The sequence below is a fragment of the Austrofundulus limnaeus genome, unplaced genomic scaffold, assembly GCF_001266775.1.
Source record: "Austrofundulus limnaeus strain Quisiro unplaced genomic scaffold, Austrofundulus_limnaeus-1.0 Scaffold1, whole genome shotgun sequence".
Taxonomy (NCBI): domain Eukaryota; kingdom Metazoa; phylum Chordata; class Actinopteri; order Cyprinodontiformes; family Rivulidae; genus Austrofundulus; species Austrofundulus limnaeus.
The window spans coordinates 3,825,815-3,843,311 of record NW_013952403.1 but is presented as its reverse complement, the minus strand read 5'-3'; the positions used below and the strand labels follow the sequence as shown (position 1 = coordinate 3,843,311).

General features: G+C 37.8%; 2 protein-coding genes across 7 annotated transcripts in view; both read right to left on the bottom strand.

Annotated features, from left to right (window-relative positions):
* The window catches only part of si:dkeyp-115e12.6 (centromere protein F), a 29,025-nt gene extending 15,314 nt beyond the window's left edge, over positions 1 to 13,711 (bottom strand). Inside the window, exons 1-10 of one of the 5 annotated variants that reach the window (XM_014005721.1) lie at positions 13,403 to 13,711; positions 11,042 to 11,081; positions 9,309 to 9,486; positions 8,780 to 8,976; positions 8,391 to 8,494; positions 8,010 to 8,074; positions 5,643 to 5,901; positions 3,595 to 3,788; positions 2,394 to 2,519; positions 2,182 to 2,310 (exon numbers count right to left, since the gene is read on the bottom strand). In XM_014005721.1, the coding sequence (XP_013861175.1) occupies positions 2,182 to 2,310; positions 2,394 to 2,519; positions 3,595 to 3,788; positions 5,643 to 5,901; positions 8,010 to 8,074; positions 8,391 to 8,494; positions 8,780 to 8,976; positions 9,309 to 9,470 (1,236 nt within the window). In that variant the 5' untranslated portion in view covers positions 9,471 to 9,486; positions 11,042 to 11,081; positions 13,403 to 13,711. Of the gene's footprint in view, positions 1 to 2,181; positions 2,311 to 2,393; positions 2,520 to 3,594; positions 3,789 to 5,642; positions 5,902 to 8,009; positions 8,075 to 8,390; positions 8,495 to 8,779; positions 8,977 to 9,308; positions 9,487 to 11,041; positions 11,082 to 12,182; positions 12,315 to 13,402 lie in introns of those variants that run through there. The other 4 variants (XM_014005700.1, XM_014005741.1, XM_014005732.1 and 1 more) reach the window with 4 other exon arrangements.
* LOC106515779 (uncharacterized) lies at positions 13,525 to 16,554 on the bottom strand. 2 transcript variants are annotated; one of them, XM_014005786.1, is made up of 3 exons: positions 15,939 to 16,554; positions 15,643 to 15,818; positions 13,525 to 15,317 (listed from the first exon to the last, which is right to left on the bottom strand). In XM_014005786.1, the coding sequence occupies exons 1-3, from the start codon at positions 16,096 to 16,098 to the stop codon at positions 14,799 to 14,801; spliced, it is 855 nt and encodes a 284-aa protein (XP_013861240.1). In that variant the 5' UTR covers positions 16,099 to 16,554; the 3' UTR covers positions 13,525 to 14,798. The 2 variants fall into 2 exon arrangements, with proteins under 2 accessions (XP_013861240.1, XP_013861232.1); XM_014005778.1 differs by having other exon boundaries at positions 13,525 to 15,320; positions 15,939 to 16,539.
* Positions 16,555 to 17,497: the final 943 nt, after the last annotated feature.

Below are 17,497 nucleotides of genomic sequence, written 5' to 3'. Positions count from 1 at the left end.
TAATAATAGTTCTTGAAAATTGCCATTGGATCATAGTTCTCCAGGTTTTAAACACTGCTTACTTTTCACGTAATGTCATTTTATTTCATAATTTTCACCTTTTGTTTGTTAAAAGGTTTCCCACTCTCACCTAAAAAAATCATTCAGTTAAAAAATGGTTTTAAAATACAAGATTAAAACTGTTTGTGTCTATAAATTACAGACAACTGAACAAAATAAATGACAACCTTTGTCTTTAGCATCCTTATGTTTTGTCACAAAGTTATGAGCAAAAGTTTTTCATTTTCTTTTGTTCAAATATATTTAAAAAATCCAGCTTTAGTACAACTTGACATAAAATAAAAAATAACATAAAATAATATTTTTGCACTAATAAAGCTGATGCATCTTTCAGGTTTTTTCCTGACTGCTTTGTGTTTATTTTAAACAGCGTTGTGAATGTTTGTCATTTACTATATTTTTCATGATTATGTCTTCTTTTATTGTCATCCAGTTGTTCAATTTCCTCTTTTTTATTCTAGGACACGATGCTGAGTGTTGCAGCAGAGGCCAAGTTTCAGCTAAAACAACAGCACTGAAATAGAAAAACTGTGTATAATTAATGAAGTTAAACCTGTTTGAGGAACAGCTGTTCATGTGACAACAAAATGATTTAACTTCTTGGAGAAAAAATATTCAGATAAATAATAATATAAATAAAGAGGGGTGGCTCAAGAGACACTATTGTATGCTGCATTCCTTATTCAGTTTCAGTCACTACGTTGTCTTTATTAATCTAATAAAAGTATTTGTACTTCTAGTCTTTCTGCACAATTTCTCACACGTTTCATGCATCATGCTTTCTATGCTTAAAATATCAACATGTTCATTTGTCATGAAACTTTAAACAAGGCTGTAAATATTCTGACAAATCAAACCAATAAAAGGTAAACATCACTGTTTTGTACAGATTGCTAAACAGTTGGAGTAAACTTGCATTTCTAAAAAAAAAAAAAGGGTAGGAAAATACTGCTGAGAGAAGTGACGATGACAGATATTTTTTCCGTGCAGCTTCCTGGAACAACTCAACACTAATAAATCACACCTAACAAGTCTAACGAGTGACTCAGACTCTGACGCTGCAGCTTTTTCTGGTGTGCTGGGAGATTTATGCAAATGTTTCCCAAGCTTCGTAATTATCTGCTGTTTGAATGGCTGCCAACAGACTCAAAGCACAAAATACCACTGAGAAAATCTGGACATGTAAAATTATGTAAACAGGTTTTGTGGGTTTCTTGTGACTGAAGCTCCATGCACGCACGCACACACAAACTGTCAAATGATACCTGTGTAAACTGCAAACTATAACTTCATTCATCAATCATTTACCACACAACACTGCAGCTGGTTTTGTGAGTAAAACAAGTCATTTTATGATTTGCTTCTAAAGCAGCTTTGACAATAAAAGCCTCTTTGGCTCTCAAAGGTTTTATAGTTTTACTGGACACTGTGGGTCAAAATGACAGTTCTTGAAAAGTTTTGTTTCTTGTTTTAAACTACATAAAATAAAAATAAAAAGCAAGTTTTATTTTATAGTGCTGATAAGTGTATTATGTTTAAAGAAGGTGGGAATAAAAGCATATATAGACACGCATCTCTAAAATATAAATACGATTTCTGAGTGTTTATTTTTTCCCCACACACAAGCTTATGAGTTTGCTTCATGGTTGTAAAATCAAAACACCAAGTATTGTCAAACATGATCACGCTGTTATTACCTTTGCAGCTTAACTTTCCCTCTGAGGAGAAACCAAGAGGAGAGAAGAGGAGGACGAAGAAGAGTGAAGCAGTTGGGAGGGAGACAGAAACACTCACAGCGAGACGGGGAAAAAAGCAGACAGTGGGAAGAAAAGAGGACAAGAAGTAAGTCTGGGAGAAGAAAAAAAAGACAAGTTTATTGACCTTTTGTACAAATATTTAAAAACAGATGCACAAAAGGGAGCGAGAGAAGGGAAGAAAAGTTTGCATGAAATAAGAGAAAGAAAAGAGAAAGGAAACGGCTGAAAAAGCAGGGCAGAGAAGCTAAAGCATCAGCAGAATATCAGTTTGTTGTCGATACAGAGCTGTTTCACCACATGTGGTGATATTATTTTAAAAGGAACAGTTGTCCGCTTATCATGCAGGTATTGTGTGTGTATTTACCTTATCAGCCTGGGCCTGAAGGGCATTGTGGGTCGTCCGAGCCTGCTGGAGCTCCTGATTCAACTTATTGACCTCCTGCTGGTGTTGTTTCTCCAGACACTGCCTCTCCTTTTGAAGCTCTGCTACATCCTGCACCCAAACAAACACTCAAATCTTAAAACAGGAAACAGAATTATGTATCTTCTTTTCTTTTCGCAAGTGTCAAGTCTGACCCTCTGGTGCTGTTTCTCCAGCTCCTTTGTCCGCTGTTGGTGCTGCAGCCGACTGCTTTCTGCATTTTGCCTCTGGCATTTGAGCTCCTCTTGTAGCTGTTTCAGTCTATGCTCTGTTTCTGATGCCTGTCATCAACAAAATACAAAAAAAAGCCTTTAGTTGCTTTTCATTAAATAACAAATGATTCGATCACATCAGGGCAAAACTAAACTAAACTGAAAACATAAACTGAAAATGACCTCACTTATTGGTTGACACAGTTTTCTAACAAGGAAGTCCTGTTGTACAAACATTACGCATCTGATTTTATCAAAATGTTACTAGAGAATCCCTCAGGAATTTGTTGTTCTCACAACAATCTTAATCACAGCATGAAAATAAACTGACGGCACATAGCTTATAGTAAAAGTATTCTAACCATGTCAAGAATAAATATGTGAAATGCATTTAAAACTCCATCAGTTGTTTCGAGACAAAGCTGGTGATTTACACTCCTATTACCTACAGTAATTTGACCAATAAATTGTCTTTATTTAAAGATTTGTTGGTATGAAATCATATTTTGTACATCATTTTGGTAGTGACCTTTGTTTTCAAACCAAAATTACTGAACCTGCCTTTTTGTGTTCATGTCATGGGTTGTGTCTGTGGGCAAGACACTGAACCCTTCATGCCTCTGATGTGTGTCCCATCAGTGTATGAATGTGATTTATAGCTCTGATTAGTCTCCATAGATGACTGTACATGTTAGCTTCGTAGAGACCTAATAGAGTGCTGTGTGAATGGGTATATGAGGCTTTGAGAATCCTGGTTGGATAGAAAGGCGTTGTGTAAGTACAGTCAATTTACCATTTTGGATGATATAATGAAAAGGAACTCCAGCTACTTTATAACTTTTATTTCAAAGGGGTTAGATCTATAATAATAATGAGGTTTATGTCTAAGTGTGATATAAAAGCTGCTCTTCAGTTATGCGATTTAACAGGTTTATTACAGTGTCTTATGTTTACCTAATTTTAATTAGTTATTGATGACTATTCTAACATTGAAAAAGATTAATTTCTGTTGCTTTATAAACACAGCAGATGGAAAGATTTCAGTTATAGACAACTGAGGCCAACACCCGTGTCAACAAACAGCTCAGGCAGCAGCAGTCGCCCCACCTTCACTATCAGCAGTATTATCTGTGGGTGTTTTTACCCGTTCTCTGTCCTGGGCCATGCGTGTCTGGGCCACATTCAGCTCCTCACAAGTTTTCTGCAGGCTGAGCTCTTTGGCAGCAAGCTCCTTCTTGGTTTGCATCAGTTCACCCCGAACGGACTTCAGCATCTCGACTTTCTCAGAGACGGTCTCCTCCAGAGCCGAGACATGACTCTGTAGTTCTGATGAAGACACTGGTGGACGGGAGAAACACAGAAAGACAATAAGTCAATAAGGTTACACCTTCACAACTTTTATAGTTGCAGTTTTAAAAGACTGCAAATTTGTATAAAGAGTAGACATACTGTGTAAATGCTCTGCACCTCCTCTGTTTATACATTTACGCCACATGAATCTCAATGAACACAGACTGCAGAGGCAGTCCAGTAAGATACTGCCGCCACACCAAACAGTTCTTGAACAGGAGTGTCTTGATAAAAATCAGGGTCATCTAAGATCACATTTCTGCACTTGCATTTTTCTACACGATCCAATCAGATAAGAATTTATTTTTATATATTTCAAGGCTCTAAAGCTTATTTATTTTAGTGAAAGTTTCCATTTACTACAAATTATCTAGAGCTTTCAACATAAAACATCTGTATGTGGAAACAGCTGCTCACTAGGAATGTGCGATATGGCAAAAAATTCATATCACAATATACATTATGATGAGTGGTGGTAACGATATATATCACAATATAAAACTTACAATAGAAAATAAATAAATCACACATTGATTCAGTGGAATAAATATGTATAGGTAAAAAAAATTTAGACCTTAAAATCTCCTTTTTTAACACTTTAAAGTCTCCCATAAAAATCTAAATTTAAGGGAGATCTACCTGGTTAAATCAAATATATATATAGTTCAGCGTTCATTTTCACACACCCGAACCAGGTCCGGATAAGTTATTTCTCCCCCCCCCCCACTTCATTTGCGCTCTCAGCCACGCTGCTTCCCGCTTCCTCTGTTTTGACTCCAGCTGGTTAAATCATCCAAAAGAATTGCGCGGTTGGCCGGTAGACTACAGATCTCTATCATTGGACAAATTTATATCGTTTCTATTGTATATCGTTTATATCGCGCATTCCTACTGCTCACAGATTTGTGTCAAATGTTAAAGGGGTGAAAGGTGCCTGAGTGGGCGGAGGACACCAAAAACAAAACAAGTGAATGGAAAAACTTGGAAACATTCCATGTAGCTTAACATCAATCTGCAAAACAAATATTATCAGCAAGAAAAGTTGGATGTCTGAAAAGTAACTGTTAAAGGACAAACAACAACATAGAGTTGGAGTCTTCATAAACGAGGTCAATCTATAGAAACTGGATCAATAACAAACACAGCTGGTGTCACGCTGCACGGCGATCTTTGACCAAGGCTGTAGATGACAGAAAGATGATTTCTAAAAATCAGAGAAATTATTTAAATTTATATTTTGTGATCTAACACTTTGTATAAATTCTCTGCAATTGTTTTTACAGCTATTCACCATTTTATATATAACTAATCTAAATTGATTTTTAATTCATTCTGTGAAAAACAACAACAAAGAGTTTTGTAATTAATGTTTTATAATAAACGGCTAAAAGTAGGATAAAAACAAAACACTGATTCTCTCACCCTGGAGTCTCAGCAAATAAAGTCAGAATTTATTGTTTCCCATCAAACTGTCCACTCCCTCCTCGACACGTTGGAGCTGTGAGCACAATTATAAAAAGTGTGGTAAGGGCCACTTTGCATCATGAAGCTGGTTCTGGAGCAGCCAAAGGAATGTCTGGCTCAGCTGTGATTTATAAACAACCTCTTACGCAACAAGTGTTATTAGAGTATATCTGACATGTTGACTAATTTAAACAAAGCAAGACTAACTCTTTGGACTTAATTTGATGTTGATTAACTATAAAACTCCGACTTAGTTAAAAGGATCAGGGTGTAACCGTGCTGGCTCCTGTTCTTATATTAATCCAACTTTTTAAAGCTGTTTTAAAGACTAAAGCCTGCATGAATGGACCAGTTGCTCCACTGAACGTCCTCACTTACTGTCCGTCTCCATCTGCTTGTCCCTTTCCTTCCAACTGGTCCTCTGCTCCAGCGGGCCTTGAGTCATGGTGTCAGGGCTGGAAGTCTGAGGAGGGGGCTGCAGTCGTCTCCTGGACGCTGGTCTAGAATCATCCCGTTCCCAAGGAAACGCAGCCGAGGGTGTGGAAAAGATGTCAGACTGGTCGGACGGGTGGCGGTGCGGCGTGCCCTTGGTTTGTTGTCGTGATGCTGGGGGCACGTCTGAAAACTGCAGCTGCTGCTGAAGATTGAAGAAAAATTACGAGTGAAAACAAAATTTAAGATAAGAAATAAAATGTTAGCAGAGATTTTATATAAACTATATATTATATAATATAATTAAAGTTTAGTTATTCTCAATTTTTTTGATAAACTTTACAACACTTCCAGTATTGTCTGTGATTATATACTGCATACAAACTAGGGTTGGGCAATATTGGCAAAATAATTAATCATGATTAATTGTGGCAGTTAGCCAGTAACAATTAATATGACGTTGGCACCAGGGTTATTATAGTTAACTAAAACTAACTGAAATTGAAAAAACATTTTAACTAAAATAAATAAAAACTGTAATAAAATGAAAAACGATTTACTAAAACTGTATAATTTTTTTACAAAACTAACTAAAACTAACTGAAATTATAGATAGAATATCCTTAGTTTTATTGTTTGTCAATTTATTATTTTTTTTTTAAATTGAGTAGTTTCACATTAGCTGTGGGAAGCTTACGGCACCTCATGGTCCATAACAACTAGGGTTGGGCAATATTGGCAAAAAAATTAATCATGATTAATTGTGGTATTTAGCCGATAACGATTAATTTGACGATTAATCCCCTGGAGTCCCTGGACATCCTTATGTCCTAATCACATGACCAATTTAGTGGGAAAGATTTGCTCTTCGTAAAAATCTTTTTCAAACTGTGTCAAAATCACAGACTTCAGGCTATACTTCAAATTTTAAATTGTGTTGATAAATAAATTACAGAACTTTTGTTTAAATGTTCGTATTTGAAGCGGAGAGGAGCACCGAGCGGACTGACCGGGGAAATCTCCAGTCGGTCTGCCTGGTGGCATTAATCGTATTAATCGTCAAGTGCCAAAAAATAATCGATTAATGTTATTACAAACTAACTGAATTAAAAGAAAAAAAGCCACAACGAAATAAAACTAAACTATTATGAAAAATCCCAAACTATTATAATCTTGGACTTGGCACATCCTAGTCACATGACCAATTTAACTTATTTTTTAAAATGTTTGTCATATTTGACAACAGGATGCAGTGACAGAAAAAAAAAACACCTTAATTCACCCTCTAGTCTCACCCACAACCTGCTGAACGGACATAAAACCCCTTAACTCCTTTCTGACTGATGCCTGAAATTATTTGACAAGAATCTAAATATTCTACAGGAAGAAGAAAACAAAAAAAATTCAAAAGTTGAATGAAGTTCAGAAGTGATATAGACACAGCGGGAGCAGGACTGAGCAATGAGATCCGAGAGTTTCATGATATCTAGAATGTTTGAATTTTATGGTGCAATTTCATGTGTTTAGTCTGTTTTAGTGTCTTTGAATCAAAATAACGTGGCGATGTTTGAACTTGGAGCTGCAGACACAGATGGACCGATCAGAACCCGATCAGAACCTTTTCAGAGAGTGGGGTGGGGGGAGCTCAAAGGCAGAGATGGAGGGGAAAACAGTCTGAGACAGAGTGAAAACTTTGATAAATTTGGATTAGAAGAGGAACAAGAAGTCATAACAATAAGTGCCAAATAATAACCGGCAAAAGTTTTTCCTGACAAATAATTGCACACAATACATACGTTTCACTAAAGAAGAACCCATCCAGAGGAACTACTTATTTTTTCTTTTTGACGCACACAATACAATTTTGCAAAACCCCAATACAAACTTCTTATCACAAAAATGTCAAATATACTGTAATAATTTCCTTTCTTCCTAATTAGATTGCTAAAGTATGGCATGATATACAAACTTATAATATTTAGTGAGTGAACACTGGTTTATTTTTTATGATGTTACTTAGTAGCCTCTTGACATTTCCACTTTGAGAGCAAAATTCTCCATAGGTTTTAATAAAAAAACAACAGCAGGTCAAGTCCTGAGAGCCACACATCCATCTGGTCAATGAGTGGAACAATGTCATTAATTTCTTAAGCCTGTTCGAGGATATATTGAAAGAAAGGCTTATCCTGAAGGAGAAGAGTTAAGCTTTTCTGGTATAAAGGAAACTAAATCTTTCCAATGAGAACAGATAAACTCCACGGGAGTCTTGGATTTACCCACAGAAAGCTCAGTGAAGAATAAGCTGATACTTACTCGTATGTGATGAGCCCGGCTCGGCCCTTCATTCTGCTGTCCAGATCTTTCTTCCTGTTTGCTCCCTGTAGGGCAAAAGCACAGCATGAGGACTGAATTTAAAGCCTAAACGCTGCTGCCAAAGTTAAACACAAACTGCAGCAGAGTCAGAGCACATCCAAGTAGTTTGGTGACAGAAGAAAGACAAACATGACAATCCCCCCCGAGAGTGATGGGCTGGGAAAGCATCAGCACTGAAGGACTTTTTTTATAACCACTCTGCTCCTCAGGGAATAGTTGTGGTTTTATTTTTCTAAATTACACAGTGCATTAGTAGAAAGAGAAGCACAAAACCACTAAACAAAACAAACCTAGGAGTCATAAATTAAAAAATAATTGTACCATTGTGCTCCCAGGGTGATGTGGTATTCCAGCAGGGTGTGGAAAACAGAGTGGTGTCCGCCAGCCTGCTACTGTTCTGAAGCTTTTCCAGCTCAGCTTCCAGCCTGCCACAGAGCGAGGGATGGAGGAAAAAGAAAGCAACAAGAACAGGAATGGTTTAAATAGACGACAGTGAAGGCAAAACTACACAAAAACTTTTACATTAATGTTGCATAACTTGAAGATATCCAATTTGATTACTAATTTGTATTTTATTACCAAATTACATTATAGCAACAACACATGGCCACTGTTTATTGATACCTTTATAAAAGTAGAAAACCAAAATATAAACCATATTTTTCCATAAAAGAGCAACTGAAAGTGAAGATCATTTTACTTGTGCTGACCTTTTGACTTCCTGCGTGAGCTTGTTGTTGTGAGAATGAGCAGCGTCCAGCTGCCCCTCCAAAGAACATACTTGGGCCCGTCTGGTGTGAAGCTCCTGGGTCAGGCGCTCCTTGTTGGTTATTGCTGCCTGGGCCTCTTCCTGAACACTCTGCAGCTCTCTCTGTGTGGACTGCAGCTCCCCACGGACCTTCTCATGCTTCACAGATGGAGAGGGGGAAAAAAGAGGAAATCTAAATGCTCATGTTTCAACAAAAAAAGCTGAACGGGGGGGGGGGGGGGTAATATGGAATTGTTAATTATCCTCGTAAGGTTGTTACTTATAATTAAGTGAAACACAAACAATTTGCATTCTGAATATTAATGAAGAGGAGCAGGACAAATTATATTAGATGGTTTCTTCTAGGTTAATCTGTGAAAATTCCAGTTCAATGTACAAACTTGATGTCGACAGTATGACGTGTGATTTTATTACTAATTTATTACTTGTTTTGTGGGAACACAAGTTCTTTCATTAGCATGTTAGCATACCTTCACGGTTTGTTTCTCAAGGCTGGTATGGATGTTGTCCAGCTGCAGCTGTTTTTGTTTGTTCTCTCTAGACAGACGCTCCTTATGGATCTGCAGCTCCTTCACTTTCTGCAGGACCCGTCCAGAAAGGCCCACCGTCCAGTCCTCTTCAGCCCAGCTCATGTCTGTCTGCCTGGGCCTGACATGGTGGGAATAACAACATGGGTACAAGTACACACACATAAGTCCATTTAAAGTGTATGTTCATCTCTGGTTTAAAAAAAAGGGTAAAACTTCCTGCCAGATCAGATTAAAAAATCATGCTATAATTTTCATGATTTTATAACAGGTTAGGACAGCCTTTTGCTATTAATAAAAGAGTATAAAGATCTAAGTTTGTTTGTGTTTTGACAGAATACAGCCAATGTTGCGTATCTTAACTTGTCCAACTTATCTGTGCATCTCACTACATCTTGTCTAGAAAATATTGTGTTGCTAAGAAGGGTTTGAAGCCTCAGGGAAACACTGGTTGCCACAGGTAGGCAGCTGCGACCGAATGTTTTCCAACACAAACTTCCTGTAATGTCCCAGTAAAACCAAGAGATTTAAAACAAATTCTTTAATCCTCAAGTTTCTGCAAAAATGGACACACTCGAAAAAAAAACTGCTTTAGTTGCATGGTTCAAGTCAAAAGTACAGACACCAAGTTAGCTATTAGTTTGTACATGAAGGTAAACAACAGGAATGTAGAAAAGCCTGCCTGAAAACGATCGCCTTGCCAAAACTCAGTTTTGACACGTATGAGAGCCTCAAGGCTATCAACCCCATAACAGAAGTCAGTCTGATAGCACAGAGGTGGTGTCACTGTTTATCTGCTTCTTCCAAGAATTCCCAAGGTGAAGTGACAAACATATCATTGACAAAGAGCAGGGCAAATAAGACACCAAAAGCCGCTGAAGACTGTTCCATTACAGTTCTGCACAAAGGCCTGATGGGTGTTCCCATTTAACCAAAAGCACATGTTACTCCTCAATAAACATAAGATGCTGCTTTCAATTAAAGTATTCAACAGTTTAGATCAGAAGCTAACAAAAGGAAGGATTTGGCAGAATGGTGGATTAGTGATTAGAACAGTTGCCTCACAGCAAGAAGGTCCTGGATTCAATCCTCAGCTCTGGCCTGCCGTCTATTTGTGTGGAGTTTGCCTGTTTTCCAAGTGTTTGTGTGGGTTATCTGTACTCCGGTTTCCTCCCACCAAAGACATGCATGTTCATGCTGCCTTCAGGCTTTCCTTGAAAAAATATCTCTGTGACCTCAATGGGATTTGTCTGTATAAAGCTAAAGTAATACATGACAGTAAAGCAAATCTTTGCGGTAGACAATCTGAACCTCTGAGGATTTTGCATTTTGTCCGGCTGGCTTCTTACCAATTACTTTTTATTCATTAAGTAATTGTTTCAGCTCAGAAAGAGACTAAGTCCAGGGCTTAGTTCCGATGTTGCAGCCAGCGTTATGAGATGATGCACCTACTTATCGAGTCACACACAGAGAGTGAACCAGTGATTTATCCTTACTGCACAATATTTTCTGTCAGACATCTGTCATGTCATCACAACACTGTAATCAATGACATTTATTTGACTTAAGTTTTACAAAACTGCTTTAGCACAGATAAAATAAACATTTTCAATCTGCAACATTAAAACAGTCAGTTCAAAATATTGCCCAATTTTTGTGTAATAACTATTACTAACCTAAATGTTTTGTCCTTGATCCCTCTTCATGTTTTCTCAACTGTCAAGATGCAGACAAGGATAAGAATGATTAAATGAGACATTACAAAACAGAAACAAAAACAAAAACAAACAAAACTAACTGACAGCAATACAAACACAGATTAAAGCACAAAAATCTAATGTGGCTAATATTTAAGAAGCATTTACTTAGCACAAAAAGTAAGGCCATTTGTGTTTAGTACATTATTTTTTATTGTGACAATCCTTGGCAACTGTTTGGCAGTACCAGAAATTCAAAACAAGTGTCAACAGCAGCAAAATAAGATGTTTTGCAATGTTTTCATGTGCGCAACCCAGATACTCAACTCTACTGCTCATCCAACAAATGCATCTTCCTTATAAATGTGGCACCATTTAAAATTGGAAATTAACAGGCTTTTAATGATATAAGACTCTCGTCAAGAATTATTGTTACAACAAAGAAATAATTTACCAAACACAAATGTCATTACTGTTTTGTGCTAAGTTTATCTACCTAAACTGTATGAAAAGTAAGAAAGCTGGTAGTCCATTATTAACCCTTAGATGCGTAAGTAGGTCTTTTTTGACCTGGTGAGGTCTTTTTTTTTTTTTTACAATATCTTTGTAATGAAAAGTTTTCATCATTTCAGATTCCAGGTATTCCTCAACAAACTTGTTACTGATATCACGCAATTACATTTTTTTATTTATCTTTTATACATTTTAATAAATAGCATTTTTTCAATTACTGCCCCATTCTTCCGTAAGTGGGTCAAAAATGACCCACACTTACTTCCTATGGAATTTAATGGGAACCTTTGTTTCTTACCAACTGTGACTGTCAGGAATACATATTTTGTGGACCATACACACCAAGTCCTAAGTGTCACCCCTGAATAATAATATTTTATATTGCAGGAACTTTTACATGTATTATATTAATTTCTTACTTCACAAATGTGTGCATGTGTGTGTGCATGTGTCAATCATGACTGCTGTGACAGTGTTTTTGACATGAATCAACATACCTACTTCAAAGTTAGCTAACACTAGCTATCTTAACAAGCTAGTGAAAATTACTGTATGTGTTGTATCTGTGTGGCTGTTTCTGTGTGTTTCTCCTGGAGAAGGATCTCACTCTTGTGGGGACCATTCCGTTTTCTTCTGCTTATCTGGAGATGGGTCGTGGGGGAAGCAGCAGAGACCCAGACTTCCCTCTCCCCAGCTTCTTGGGCCAGCTCGTCCGGGGGAATCCCAAGGTGTTCCCAGGCCAGATAAGAAACATAGTCCCTCCATTGTGTCCTGGGTCTTCCTCTGGGTCTAATCCCAGTGGGACGTGCCTGGAACACCTCACCAGGGAGGCATCCTTACCAGATGCCCAAGCCACCTCAACTGGCTCCTCTGACGTGGAGGAGCAGCGGCTCTACTCTGAGTCCCTTCCGGATGACAGAGCTTCTCACCCTAAGGTAGAGCCCAGACACCCTGCGAAAGAAACTCATTTCGGCCACTTGTATCCACGATCTCATTCTTTTGGTCACTACCAAAAGCTCGTGACCATAGATGAGGGTAGGAACGTCGACCAACCGGTAAACCGAACTGCGAACCGCTCCAGTGAGAGCTGGAGATCACGATCTGATGAAGCCAATAGGACCACATCATCCGCAAAAAGCAGAGAAGTAATCCTAAGGTCACTAAAACGGATCCCCTCAACACCTTGGCTGCTCCTAGAAATTCTGTCCATAAAAGTTATGAACAGAATCAGTGACAAAGGGCAACCTTTTACACTCACGCACATAATGGACGTTGTTGACATTGTTCCATTGCTACTCTAAAATGGTCATTTCATTGTTTTCAAAATGTTCTAAAAATGTTTTCAAAAAGTGAAAAATAAAAAAAAATTAAATATGGAATAAGTCACAGTAGTAAATATGATATAAAACATTATTTTGAATCAAAATGACAAAAGTAGCATAAAAACACATTGATTGTAACACGGGTCAAAAAAGACCCACTTCCGGAAGAGTGTAGGGTCCGGTCACTCGCGCATCTAGGGTTGAGGAAAATAGGCTGGTCTTTTTTACACCAAAATCCAATTGTACAATTAGTTTATCTTCTTCTTATTATTATTTATGTGATCATTTGCTTCTAACGAATCAATTAAAGTAAGAATTTGTCCTTCACAACTGTAACAAAGTTAGTAAACAGAACCACTGAAAGATGACGGATGAGAGAAAATGATCAGCTCTCGTCTCGATGTAATCACGAATCATCGGTGACTCACGAGGTTTAAACAAACAAAACAACAACACATCTGTCAACTCTGAAAGAAACAAAGACTTCTATTTCATGCCACTTTACCGTCTGTGATGGGCACTGTCCGAGGGCCACAACGACTTTCGACTTTTTCTGTTTAGTGTTTGGTCCATCAGCGGTCAGCGACTGAAATGATGATGCTAAAAGCTAACACAGCAGAGAAGCTACTCACCATTGACTTCAGTTACAAAGGGCGCGAGCCGTCGATGGTGGGGCACAGGTCTGACAGTTTGAATTTAAAGGGGAAAAAACGGTATTGAAGTTAAACCAAAGTCCAGCGACAGAAAGGCGACTTTTAACGGAACAACATAAACCATACACAGCTGACAATTTGTACACAAGAACAGCTCTGGTCTCGTGCCACTAAACACTAACCAGCGCTGCACGAGGCGGGAGGGGAGTGGTTGTGACGTAGCACGAGCAGCCAGCCGGGTGGAGGGAATGTTTTGGGAAAAGTCAGCGTGGCGATGTGAGCCTCGGATAACCTCTAGCGACTCAATGCGGTCACATACACACAGATTTTTTATGGCAGACCGTTGCAACATGTAATTAAAACGCACTACTTTCACCAATTGCTTTTTAAAGCGTCAATAATAGCGTTCCTTGTTCCATCAAAATGGCATTCTCTCAGTGCAGTATTAAAACTAAGAATATTCTTACTAGCTTAAATGTTTTGAAATAATATTTTTTTAGATATCCAAATTAAAACTTACAGCAAAACGTATTGCAATTCCTGAAAAATATCTTTAAGACATTCAGTTTTAAAAATAGAGAAACAAACTAAATGTATGTTGTTTTCTCAAATATGGCTGTCAAAATACACACTTCAATGCTGTTTTTGTGATACCGTTACAGACCATTTTGTAGTTACGGGTTCACATTAGCCTACTCTAAATTCAACAAGCTCAAAAAGCATACTTATAGCTTTAAAATCATGAAAAATAGAATCTATGATCATAAAGGGAAGTTAAAACAAATCAATTTAGAGCAATTTAGGTCTGTATAACCATGTAAATTTACTGGTTCAATTGGTTCAATTCCCGTGGTGTTTCCATACAAATCTCAGCGTTTTTGCAGCAAGATTTTGGAGCTCTGCCACTTTGCGGATTTGTAACTATATTAATTACAAAATGGTCTATTGTTGTATGCACAGTATTGACTTTGTCTGCAACTACAGTATAGTCTTGTGTGTTCTCTCTTCAGAATGAGGCCCAATGTCTCAATGAGATCCCTTGTGTAAATACAAGTGAAATAAGAATGAAGACTTCACTTGCGGATACCTGGAGCTGAAAATCCAATGCAAATGAATGACAAACGCATAAATTAGTCCTTCAAATTTCACATGTGATTTTTTGTTTTTGGTGTAAAAAACAAACATTATTTAAAAATAAAAAAATAAATAAAACATCCATAATTTTTAACATCGAAAAAGTGAAATCAATTAACTTCTTTCTGAAAAGAGTTTTTCTTCTTTGTCTTCTTCTTTAACCTGAATATTTAATGTGTGTGATGTGAGTTGAGGGAAATCCTGAAGCACTGGCTGTGGTGTCGGGTCACAGGGTTCTGTCGGAGGTTGGGTTCCTGACATGCTCCTTTCCTGCGCTGCATATAATATTGCTGTGATAGACTGCTCTGCTTTCATTTTCTCCACAGGATCGGTTATTTGACGCATCTTGCTGGCCACATATTTACCAAAGAGATCATCAGAATCTTTGGAACTGAAAGCGTTTGTAACTACTTTTCTCAATAATGACACTTTCTCTCGCTCAAGATTTTCCTCTGTTTCAGTGCTGTTGCTTTTCTTGTGGCCCCGCTTTCGTTTCGGCTGATGCTGTTGCAGGGCATTCACTGTGGGGGTGACGGGACTGTTCCATGATTCTTGAGGTGAAGGTGCTGATGAGGCTGGATCATCTGTCTCCTCTGCACAGTCTTGCTCTTCATTTCCCACATCATCCACACACTGCTGTTAAAGTGAAGAGGGTAAATAATACACTTATATACTACTTATTTTTCTTTTTGATTTTTTTCTACCTGGACTACTGAGATGCATCAGGACGTAAATAATACAATTTAATTGGTCTATAACATATTGTAAGTACTCTGCATTAAGTGTTTTATTTATATATAGAGGGTCTAATCAGACTGAAACGTTAATCTCTTCTTTTATTTATGCTGATTTAAGGAAAAACTGAAGACTGCATGTGATTTCATATTTACCTACATAGTGTGTTCAGTTTGTAACAGTTTGTGTTTATCTCGGTGTTTATTATAAACACACAGCCTACCTCCAGTGTGCTGAAAGCCTGACGTGGCAACACGTGACACTTGAGGAATTCCATGCTTTTTAAGATCCACTTTTGTCGAGATGTGAGTTCCTTGGTCCCACTTCCACCAGGTTTGGGGTGCACGAGTTTTCCATACTGAGTCCGAAGCGAAGCGGCACGGGTTATGACCTCTCTCGCTGCAAACAATGAGTCATTTTGTTTGGTATTTATTGAAACGTTTATGTGTGCATTCAAGTGTGTGATTTAAAAAACTTGTGAAATGGGATGATTGCTTTTGTAAACAAGTAAATACTGACTTGGTATTTGCAGTTCTTCTGATATTTCCCTCCAAGCGCTTTCTTTTTTAGATCGATCGTGGTAGTCTTTGGAGGAAATATTATATAGGCACTCACGTTGCTGCCAAAGCTTTACAAATTGTGCTTCTTTATTAGACCACATGGGCTTCTTTGAAGACATAATTGTTCACTCTGTGGCTGTGTTCTTGGTTGGTTGTAGATTTCGGTCGTAGCAGCCTGGCCAGGAAGTTTCTGATGCCTGAATCTTGTCGTAGGTCGTCTTGATAGAGCTAAAAATCGGCTGTCGGTGAGCGGAAACGGAAATACACCGTAATGTCCACTGACAGCGCAAGGCGAAATTTGCGGCCTCCATCTTTCTGGGTTCGATCCTTTCACTTTACTCGTCGAAGCCTCGTCATCAGTATAAAAGCGCATATAATTTGCCAAATTTTACTTAACTAAACATATATCAAGCATAGTAAACAGCATCCCTGTTGTTAAGCGGTATGAGAATAAGACGCCGATTTAGCATGCTACGTTGCATCAAGCTAGCAGATCTAAGGCTGCACTATTTGGGGCTTTACGGTATTTTCTGAATGGGTGCCGTGAAAGGACAAAAATGTTGAAAACCGTCTTTAATTTTTTGTAATACAACGTCACTTTAGGTTAAAAAATGAATTAAATAAAATAAAAGGTCAAATGATTTTTTTATTTGGAGTAATATCCTATTATTATGCATCAATACTTAAAGTAAAGTTTTGACAGTATCAGTTTTTCCTGGCACTATGGGACACAGCTGATCAAAAAAAGTTAGTTTGCTAACTCATAATACACTAAATATAGCTTTGCTAATGCTAAGCATAAAAACATAGGAGAAGTTAACTCTAAATAGCCAAATAGGTACAAGTTTGCTGAATCAGTCTACACATCATCTCCTTCCAGCTGAAGACACAAACCTGTTGATTTTACTTAGCGGACTTAAAGTTGGCAAAAACTAATTTAGCAGAAACTAACTCGTCCACTGACTGTTTATAAAGTTAGTGAAAAAGCTAATCCGCTCACCCTTTTAAAGCCTAACACTAACCAAATCATGTCACACAGTTTTGTTGTGCTTTCCAAGTAAAAATGAGAATGAACTGATGTGAATTTTTTTGTTGTTGTTGTTGATAATCAATAGCAGAACTCACTAATTTGTGTTTGACTTGTCTTGGTTCAGTCAAAAACTGAAGAACTACAGAGGAGATGAGCTGTCAGCTTATTTTCCTTTAAATTTTACTAATTAACTGCATTTGACCAATAATAGCTCAGTAACATTCATAAACATGTCTCATACAGCAGCAATGGTGAGTGTAGGCTATTGTAATTAGATTATGATTGTCCAAACAATCACTCATTCTTCCGGGTACTCTCTGGATTTGACAGTAATCTGGGATTTGGTGACTCAGTGCTGAGTGGTGTGGAAACCCAGGAAGTAGCCTGACATTCTGCACATATATGCTGGGTGGTGGCACAGACTGACACCACCTAAGAGTTTATAGGTGTGTGTGTGTGTGTGTGTGTGTGTGTGTGTGTGTGTGTGT

Excerpts from the sequence above, each read along its gene's own strand:
- LOC106515779 (XM_014005778.1), bottom strand. The coding sequence starts at position 16,098 with ATGTCTTCAAAGAAGCCCATGTGGTCTAATAAAGAAGCACAATTTGTA. Across the intron at positions 15,819-15,938 it reads AGAAGAACTGCAAATACCAA|CGAGAGAGGTCATAACCCGT; the intron begins GTCAGTATTTAC and ends CATTGTTTGCAG. Across the intron at positions 15,321-15,642 it reads AGGCTTTCAGCACACTGGAG|CAGTGTGTGGATGATGTGGG; the intron begins GTAGGCTGTGTG and ends TCACTTTAACAG.